At 33.6% G+C, this 10,785-nt stretch overlaps 1 protein-coding gene across 10 annotated transcripts in view; it reads left to right on the plus strand.

The window, feature by feature from the left end:
• The window catches only part of ZNF790 (zinc finger protein 790), a 31,827-nt gene extending 22,455 nt beyond the window's left edge, over positions 1–9,372 (plus strand). For all 10 annotated transcript variants that reach the window (XM_049110107.1, XM_025421598.3, XM_025421600.3 and 7 more), the window contains one exon: positions 2,980–9,372. In XM_049110107.1, coding sequence (XP_048966064.1) covers positions 2,980–4,652 — 1,673 coding nt within the window. In that variant the 3' untranslated portion in view covers positions 4,653–9,372. The remainder of the gene's footprint in view (positions 1–2,979) is intronic.
• Positions 9,373–10,785: the final 1,413 nt, after the last annotated feature.

Below are 10,785 nucleotides of genomic sequence, written 5' to 3' on the forward strand. Positions count from 1 at the left end.
GAATGTTTAGGACTCCCCTACAGACAGCCCCTGGATACTAATCTCTATCACCTTAGCCTTGAGATGTCATAAGTTCTGTCAGTCTCTAAGCCAAATACTAGTACCAGTACACTCTGAGTGCTAAAGATTGGCTGAGCCTTTCAGTATATTCAAATAATAGTAGTTGTAGAATTTTCTTGTTTTGTTCATCTAAAATATTTACCAGTAAGTTTGATATCCCATAGAGATTTAGTAGAGATGTTTGTTTTCTTTTATAAGTTTTAAAGATTTTTTTTTGCCATTTATGTCTTTAATTTACTTGTAGTTTCTGTTTGTATATGGTATAAAGAAAAGTTATAATTCTTTCTTTACATACTTATAGTGAAATAACACCTATGGAATAATCTGTCTTGTTCCTTTTGTCACAATCTAAATTTCTGCTGTTTCTGATTCCTTGATTGTCCTCCACTTGATTGTTTGTGACTAGAAATATATAAAAATTCTGGACACAGCTGAGAACCCAGTTGTGGGCTTTTAAAATATAAATTAGAAATGATTCTAGTCAACACATTTTATTTTTTCTAGCTATGTTCACTCATTTAATTCAGACTCAGGATAAGCAGGAAGTTAGGTTTCACCAGGAAGAGATGTATACAAGAGTCATAGTCAAGGACTTGTAATATAAATGGAAGTGAGAAAAATAGGGTGATAGGAGGTATAGTAGAGTCATTATTTCTAACCTCCATGTTTATGCTGTGTTTGAGGGGCCCATAGCATGTGTATTAGGGATATGCAGATTATAACCTGCTGAATGAGGAGGCACAAGCCATCCACATAGAGACAGAAGGTAGCTCCCTCAATATCCAAGCTTCCACTTTGGTAAGTGAAAATGCTGGAGTTGTTTTGATTGAAGGCACAGTTTTCATACAATCACACAAAAGAAGTAAAGTCACAAGATTAAATACTTATGAATTGTAGAAAATGGGAGCAGGGGCATACAATGAGCTATGAGAAGGACAGTCCTCCATCTCTGGTCATGAGCAAGTGGGAGATAAGAGAGCAAAGTAGTGAGCACCATACTTATAAGGTATTTGGGGTGGAGGTCACTATTTGTGAGCTCAACTCTAACTGGTTATTTTTAAAGGTGCCGAGAAAAGCCAAGCAGGAACTTATGGAGGGAATCCTAAGCTCAGCTCGTTAGCTAAATGCTGAGACTCTGGGTGTGAGCAGGATTGTCATATTGTAATCTGTCTAGGAAGCATCTCAAAATAGCTGCTTCCTCATCATATTCGATTATCTGCGGAATTTATTTTAACGTTTTGGTTTATATTCCTTCAACATTCTTTTTAATTTATCCTAAACTCCTTGCCTGCATTAATTAGCACAATAATAATGATTACTTTCTAGCAGTAGTTTATGTGTGAAATACTGTTAAACCATTTCCAGTCCCCCACATTCCCACGTTTTTTTTCCTATCATCAGTAGCAGCAGCAGCAGCATCTACTAATTGTTCAGCCCTTTTCCTGTGTCAGGCACTTTATAAAAATAGTATGTTTTCCCAATCCTCTGAATAAATCTCTTAAAAAAGATATTAATATCCCTAATATCATACAGAAAAATGAAAGCTCAGGCAAGCTTAGTAATTTTCTCATAACCTAAAGATGGTGTTAGTAAATAGAACTGAGCCTGAAACTATGGTCTGTCCTTTTTCCACTATAATACACTACTACTTACACATGTAACTGAACTGCTTTTCAACTTATTCAGTCACTGCTAGAGCACTTGATCAGTTCCCACCTCTATCATCCCAAGAAAAATTTTAACAACTGCATGACAATTTCATCAAATCCTAGCACTTATCAAAAATAAGTCACATTCTTCCTAGCTCTTTGCCTTTGGCAGCTTCTCAAACTATTTTCCTTTTTGAACTGTCACCCATAATTATGTCCTTTAACCTAAATGCGACATACCTGTGTTGCTGAGTTCCTACTGTCTGTTGACTCTAGACCAGATTACTTCCCACATATTGGACTGATAACCCTATTTCCGAACATTCCTGTTTTTAAGCTCAGAATTATATAAGACATTCATCATAGTATCTTCCATGGTACTTGAAAATTTGTAGATACTTTCTGTAATATTTTGGTGGCCTTACACAGAAGGGAAAAGAAGAGGCGACCTGGGGAAGGGCTTCAAAGCATAAAGCAGAATAGATGAGCAATACTATGAATTCAAGAATAAAGAAAACAAAACCACCCTCATTGGGGTCATGTGACAAAAAGATGGTTTGGCTATGTACCATGGAGGAAATGAGCAAGTTGAAGTCTTTGCTTGTGCAAAGGCAAACTGAAAACTGATTATGTAGGTATGATTACATTTCTGGAAATTTTCTTTCAGTTAGTTTAGGTGTACTTTTGTTTCCTCCTCTTAGTACAAAAGTAATATGGAAGCAGTATACATACTCATTTCAGTAATGATGGAAGCAACTAGACAGTGAGATGTATTACATTATTATATGATTAAAAGATCCTAATCATGCTTCCCAGTACTTGGTTTTTGTAGTATTACCTTTTATTCCATCCTAAATTCCCCCCATATCCTTTTTTTTTAATATTGTATTTTTACAGAATTATTTTTTTAATGCCTAACATATGCTAAGACTTGATTTACCATACTGAATGAAACAGTCTTATCTTTACATTGGCAGTCCATGACTGGGTGATAGCTGAATAAATATTTTTTTAAATGGAACTACTCAGATGTATTTGACTAAAACGAAGCTTTTATATATCTAATCACTCACCTCAACTTTTTTTTAGTTCTCTTAAATTTCTATTTATTTTTGCCCCTTTTTCATATTGCCCAGAATTTGAGAATTTCTTAAGCCAGTCATTTCTTGTGTGCCTTATGCATTTTAAGATTTACTTTTTATATCTACATTGGACATTTTGTTTCCTTTGGAACAGTAAAACAGTATGAATTTATCTTCTTATCTTTCAGACATGCAGTCCAGCTGTCAGAGCAAGAAGTTATCACAAAAACATGTCACTTTTGAGAGAGAATTACCTCAATTGGAAATTTGTAAAAAACACAACCTTGAATATTTATGTTTTAGGGGTGATTGGGAAAGCAAAGATCAGTTTGAAACACAACAGGAAAATCAGGAAGAATGTTTTAAGCAGGTTACACTTACCTATGAAAAAATGTCCACTTTTAACCATCACACAACTTTTAATGTACATCACAAACAGAATACAAGAAAGAAACTGAATGAATTTAAAGAGTCTCGGAAAGCCTTTCGTTCTGGCTCAGACTGTACTCAACATCAATTAATGCACACTAGAGAGAAATTTTGTGAAGATAAGGAATATGAGAAGACCTTCCTTTCTGATTCAGAACTTACTCAGTATCAGACAGTTCACTCTGCTAAGAAAACATATGAATGTAAAGAATGTGGGAAGGCATTTAGTTTGCGTTCAAGCCTTACTGGTCATAGGAGGATTCATACTGGTGAAAAACCTTTTAAATGTAAGGAATGTGGGAAGTCCTTTAGATTTCATTCACAACTTAGTGTCCATAAGCGTATTCATACTGGTGAGAAGTCTTATGAATGTAAGGAATGTGGGAAGGCCTTTAGTTGTAGCTCAGATCTTACACGACATCAAAGAATTCATACTGGTGAAAAACCCTATGAATGTAATGAATGTAGGAAGGCATTTAGTCAGCGATCACATCTTACTAAACATCAGAGAATTCACACTGGTGAAAAACCTTATGAGTGTAAGGAGTGTGGAAAAGCTTTTACTCGTGGCTCACACCTAACTCAACATCAGAGAACTCATACTAGTGAGAAATCTCATGAATGTAAGGAATGTGGAAAAGCCTTTATTCGTGGTTCAAATCTTGCTCAACATCAGAATGTTCATGTTGGTAGGAAACCCTATGAATGTGAGAAATGTGGAAAAGCCTATATCTGGAGTTCACATCTTGCTCGACATCAACGAATTCATACTGGTAGGAAACCTTATGAATGTAAGCAATGTGGGAAGACATTTATTTGGGCCTCATACCTTGCTCAACATGAGAAAATTCATAATGAGAGGAAACTCTATGAATGTAAGGAATGTAGAAAGACCTTTCTTCATGGCTCAGAGTTTAATCGACATCAAAAAATTCATACTGGTGAGAGAAACTATGAATGTAAGGAATGTGGAAAGACCTTTTATCGTGGTTCAGAACTTAATCGACACCAGAAAATCCATACTGGAAAGAGGCCATATGAATGTGAAGAATGTGGTAAAGCCTTTCTCTGGGGTTCACAACTTACTCGACATCAGAGAATACATACTGGTGAGGAACCTTATGTATGTAAAGAATGTGGGAAATCTTTTATTTGGGGTTCACAACTTACACGACATAAGAAAATTCATACTGATGCAGAATCCTATGAATGTAAGGAAAGTAACCAGATCTTTAATGACCATCCATATTTTCCTGAACAGAAAATTCACAATTGTGAGAATCTCTATCAATGGAAAGACTATGGGAACACATTTAGTCAGGACTCAGACTTTCCTCAGCACCAGGATATTTACAGTTTTGAGAAATCCTATGAATATAAAAATTTTGAGACCTCATTTTCTCCAAGCTCTCACTTTATTTCACTCTTATGATATAAAAATATAGGAAAGCCTTTATTCACAACTCATTGATTGATGTCAGTTAATCCCTTCTTTTGAGAACCCCCACAAGTGTAAGTAATATTGGAAAACCCTTTAATGGAGCACCTAACACTGAATAGCAGACAATTCAAATGCAATCTGTTATTAATACAGGAAAGCATTTACTTATGGTTTTCCATTTGGAATATCAGAGTAAAACCCTATGAATAAGATGACACTGTGAATCTCTTTTGAATCATTCTTAAAGTATTCTCTACATCACTGATAATATTCTGCATAGAGTCTAAATCTAACTCATGTAGGGAAACCTTCTATCTCTATTTAAATCTTGTTACACTTCCATAAAATTATACCAAAGTTGAATTTCTGTTACATAATTAATCTTGGAAAGCCTTGAGCTTTGTCATACAATTTATATGGTATGCCTTAGTTCCAAAACATCTTATTGGTATTCTTTGGATAGTAACTCAAATCTATGTCTGTTCACTTACTTATTTGATTATAGGGTTAAATGAGCTTGATGACTTAAATGACGTCATGACCATCATGAATATTAGTATTAGACCATTTCTATGACAGAAAGACCTTAATAATATAATGAATATAGACAAATATGCCATCAGTATTTGTGTCTTCTTGAACAGTAGGATATTAATTCTGAAGAAAAGGCAGTAAAACAGAATGAAGGGAAGAAAGCTTTGAATCAGTATTTCATTTGCTGCACAAAAAAATCCATACTATAAAGAAAGCCTTATGGTTTCAATGAAAGTGGAGTTGTTGTGTGTTCAGCAATGATTTTTGTTTTGTTTTTAAAGGCATTTGGAAGTGATTTGTCTCTAACAAATTTTTCTAAAGCCAAATGTCATATCCATTTTATCACCACAATTTAAATTTAGAAATTAGAAAATGGCCAAATAAATTCTGACCTTGTGGAAATTTAGTACTACATATATAAATAATTATCAAAGGAATGAGCAGGTCAGTAGTCAAGTTACTGGCTATTTAGATGTGAATGATAATGAAACTCCTATATATCAAATTCTATGAACATGACCATGGCAGTTCTCAATGGAAATTACTGTGTGTATATAACTAAGACAACTGAGGGCAGTTTACTTCTTGTCACCACTGTATCTCCAGCACTTATGTCATATTATGGAGTCCAAATATTTGTCAAATTAAATGATTACTGAACTAAACAAGCTAATGCCTCAATGGGCATTTGAATTGATAGAAAGTTTTAATGAAAGTAAAGCAAAAATCATGGAATAAAGAACAATACAAAAGGTTTTTAAAATTTTAAGTCAAAATATTTCTTTGAAGAAACTATTATTACTAGGCTTTGGGAATGCTTTCTCTTATGATAAGAAAGGAAAACTCTGATAGATGTTTTAGAGAATATTTTTAATGATCATATAAATAGATATAAACCTTATTAGACACAACTTTTAAATAGAGTATTATTTGTTTTCTAGGAAAACATTTTTTTTTTTTAAAGATTTATTTATTTATGATAGACATGGAGAGAGAAGAAGCAGGCTCCACGCACTGGGAGCCCGACGTGGGATTCGATCCCGGGTCTCCAGGATCGCACCCTGGGCCAAAGGCAGGCGCCAAACCGCTGCGCCACCCAGGGATTCCCCTAGGAAAACATTTTAAATGATATCTCAAGAGTAACTAAAAGGTGCCCCAAAATTTAACGATTGGAATAAATAATCTTTAAAAATCATGTAGGAGCAGATAATTGTACAGGCTACCCCCTGAAGAAAATCCTATGGAAAAATTGTGAGCAGATCCTAAAAGACCAATATAATTCTGATAATAAAATTAGATGTCGAGTAGCCCTTGAACAACAAATTCAAGAATAATTTCACTCATGAACATACATAGAAAAAACTAATGCAGGAATCAAATGATATTTAACCAAAATGTTTAAACTCTTATATAGGTAGGTGATAATTATGTAGTTTACACATAACTTCAAGATACTGATGATGAAGATGTACTTTATCAGTTCAGTACTTAATGTATTCTAAGGATATTTTCTTGATATATCTTATTACATAAAATAAAGAATGCTGAGCTTCTATACATGTACTTAGCCCATTTTAAATCCAGCTCTTTAACAGTAGCTAAACAATATTAGGGAACAGAAGTTCCCTCCCACATTATTGTCTTCTATGCAATTTCTCAACTTACATGGGAAAAATGAAATTCTTTTGTTATATTACTTTATTGTAATAAACCAACCATCTTCATCATGCTATTTTTTTTAAGGTGATGAATACACTGAGAAAAATATCAGCTTTCTGGACATATACAGATAAATATAGGGCATTCCTTTTTCCTTTTGCTTAGACTTTAGTGTTGAGTTTAGTATCAGTTTGCATATCTGGTGCTCCTGTCTCCTTCATTGTGAATTCCTGGATCTCCTTGAATGCTTGAGGTACATGTTTCTTGAACTTTCACTCTTTCCATTGGTATGTTTGTGAATTTTGCTAATGTCTTCTCTAGTCTTTTAGGGTGAATTCCCAACAAATCAAGATAATCTAAATGGAAAAAATAGGAAGAAACTTTACAAGTACTACATAGTTAAATTCCTTTATAACCCAGGAATGAAGATATAAATTAGTATGATTCAAAAATCCAGTAGAAATAAGAAAAAAATAAATAATTTTATAGGACTAAATATTAAAGATAAAGGAGAATGACAGAATGGAAATATTTGCAACTATGCTACAGACTTATATATTTAAAGAGTCTAAAAATTGAGATGGGAATGCAAGTTACACACACAGATGGACAAAAATAAAAATATGTATTAATATGCTCCATGGGCAAGACTGGAAAAACAAGGACAGACACTACTGATGAAAATGCAAAATAGTACAATTTATATAGGAGGGAATCAAGCAATATCCATGTGTAGTCCCATGCATTTACCATAAGACCCACACCCTTGCTTCTATCCCAGAGATACACTGGCAAAATTACAAAATGTGGTATACACAAAGAAAAAATTTTACAAAACACTATTTGTAAATGCACCAAACTGGAAACAACCCAGATGTCCAGCAGTAGACTGACTGAATTAATTATATGAATGTACAGTGGAATTTTGTGTATCTGTGTTCTATGGAGTGATCTTCAGGATATATTAAAAACAGGTAAGTACAGATTGATATTATATGATACTACTATTTGTGAAAAAAGAGAGGAATATAACATATGCCTGTGCTTTCAACAAGAAATCTCAAGGTGAAACAGCAGGAGAGGGTGAGGATGAAAGGTAATTATCTGCAGTTATGCCTTGACTTCTAGTTTGATTTTGGATCTATGTAGATACTTTACATACCAGCTTTTATCTTAAAAATTAAGTCAGGAACACTTGGGTGACAGAGTTTGCTTGTTCCTCTCCCTCTGGTCCTCCCCTACTCAAGCTTGCTCTCACTCTTGCTCTCTCTCTCTCTCTCTCTTTGCAATAAATTAAATCTTTAAAAAAATATTTTGACTATTAGAATATCTCCAGAATATTCTGTATCTGAAGGAAAAAGAGAAATATAAAGAAATCTAAAATGCCTTTACTAGTCTTTTGTTAGTGGTAATATTGATATTAGGTGATTCCAAAATTAATTACATAACTTAATTTCATGAGGAATTAAATTTTTTCAAAAGAAAAACATAAGTAAAATATCTTATAGTCTTATATTTGACTTGAAAGTATTTCCTACCTCTGTCCACCAAGGGATTTAGAAGCATTAGTAACAGAAGCAATGAGCCCTAGACTAGTTTTTAAATTCTGTTTTCTATTAAAAAAAAGCAAGGGCTCCTTGGGAATGATATATAAGACAGGTCAAGGATACCAAACATCTTATTGTACCTAAAAGCAATAAAGCTATCAAAGACCATAGTATCATCAACCAAAAGAAACTGATCAAAAATAGGATAATTTAAGCATCAAAAACTATTGCAGTGGGTTGAAATCATCATAGGTAGAACTTCCTAAATTCAAAATGAAAAAAAAAAAGATAGAGCTCTTTATGGATTTTGCCAGAGTACTAGCTCATATTGAAATTTCAGTAAGTTGAAGAAAAGAGTCAAGTATTTATCATGATATTTCTGTACAATCTGTAATCAAATAGTTGGTGAGAGGAGATTTTATTATAAAAGAATTAGTTAATATATTCAGAAAGAAAGAAAGTTATATTTGGCATCCTTTAACAAAATAATGGATTTAGCAACAATCCATAATAAATGGGTGATTGGAATTTCAGAAGGTAGCAATCAGGTTGACAACACCTGAATTAGTTGGCCAATCTTAGCAACATTAAATTGGAACAATATGGTATTAACATGCCTCCTAATATGATGCCATAGAAAGGGGAAAGTACTACCTAAGCTATATTTCCCAACATTGAATCTTAATTACTTTAGTCTCTTGCTCTAATTACCAGTTTAGAGGAAATAAAATGAATTTTAAAGCCTTTAAGTGCTATAGTGAAAATCACAATTGGCCAAATCAGAATTTGGAAAATTCTACAGGACAAATAACCAAGTTTCTTCAATAAATGAGTGGCATGGTAAGGAGGGAGAAAAACAAAGAACTGCTGTAGTTCAAAAGAGACTTTAGGAAACATATCAACCAGATTCAAAGTGTAGAACGTTCTTGGGTCCAGACTTGAATAGGTAACTGAATAGATATTTTAAGGAAGTCATGAAAAATTGAACATGGATTGGGTATTAGATATTAAATAATGTTGTTAATTTGGTTAGATGTGTAAAGACTACAGTTACTTCAAGTGGAAATCTTTATTTGCCAGACATATTAAAGTGTGAGTAAAATGATTTGCATTTAGACACCCCAGAAAAAATTAGGGGATGTAGTAAATGTAAATATAAAAAAGTATTATCAGTTGTTTAAACTCCTCTCTTTTGGTGCATGTTTTAAATTGTCCATAATTTTTACAAACTTTTAAAATAAATACCTCACCCTCTCCCAAAAGGGAATATGCATAGTCACTGGTCGTGGTGATTCCTCTTCTCCAGTCACATTTCCACTGTAGTTTGTGCTAAACTATAGTAAATATTTTATCTTTAATCACCATCAAAAGACCTTATATAAATCAAGATTAGGAAAGAGGGAGAGAGAGGAAGTTTATTCATACACACATAGTTGGGGAAGAAAAAGTAGAGCCACCATAGTTCTTTTTGCAAGTCTTGAAACTGTAGTATTTAATATTTCCTTCAGATACTTATTTCATGTTCTCTTTGCTAAAAGCATCTCAGATTGTATTCCTTCTCCTTTCTGTTCAACATCTTATGAGAATTTCAAACATACAGAAAAGCTGAAGGAATATTACAGCATATTCTGTATGCACATTACATAAATCTACCACTAACATTTTGCTGTATTTCATCTGGGAGTTCTAGTTGGGTTGATAAAAACCTCCATTCCTGAAGGGTCTGAGCTTTTATTCATCCCCTCTCTTTAGAGTTGATATTGTAATCCATTAATTTTTATCAGTGAGTAGCAAGTCTGTGGATATCATTCTTTGACATATTTCCTTTCTTTGTCATTGGAATGAAGGGCCCCCAATGTCAAAATGTCAGATTCATGTATAAGGCCATGTTTTGAAAGAAATATCACCCAGTTCATAATAATTCAACATGTGTGGTCATATATTGTCCTGTGGTTAGCTATGCAGTCTTGCCTAGGATCCAATAGCAAGACAGAAGCTGTTTAACAAGGTAAAATAGGCATGTGGAAGAGGTCTGTGTTTCAAAATTGTAGGTTTTCTTCTCTTGGTTTTCCTATTAAGGAAAGAAAAAAAAAACATTTAAATGGACATTTACAATAGCATTAAAAACTGATTGTAATAATTATAACAAAAGATCTTTAAAACTTCTATACAGAAAACAATAAAAGCATATTGAGGGAAAACTAGATGCTTGGATAAGATGAGCTGTATACCTCAGTAATGTGGTGGAAGAATCAATATTGTAGAGTTGCTAGTTACCAAATTAGAGATCAAGCAAACTCTATTTAAAAAAAAAAAAATTCACGGGATCCCTGGGTGGCGCAGCGGTTTGGCGCCTGCCTTTGGCCCAGGGCGCGATCCTGGAG

The sequence above is a fragment of the Canis lupus genome, chromosome 1 (assembly GCF_003254725.2).
Source record: "Canis lupus dingo isolate Sandy chromosome 1, ASM325472v2, whole genome shotgun sequence".
NCBI lineage: Eukaryota > Metazoa > Chordata > Mammalia > Carnivora > Canidae > Canis > Canis lupus.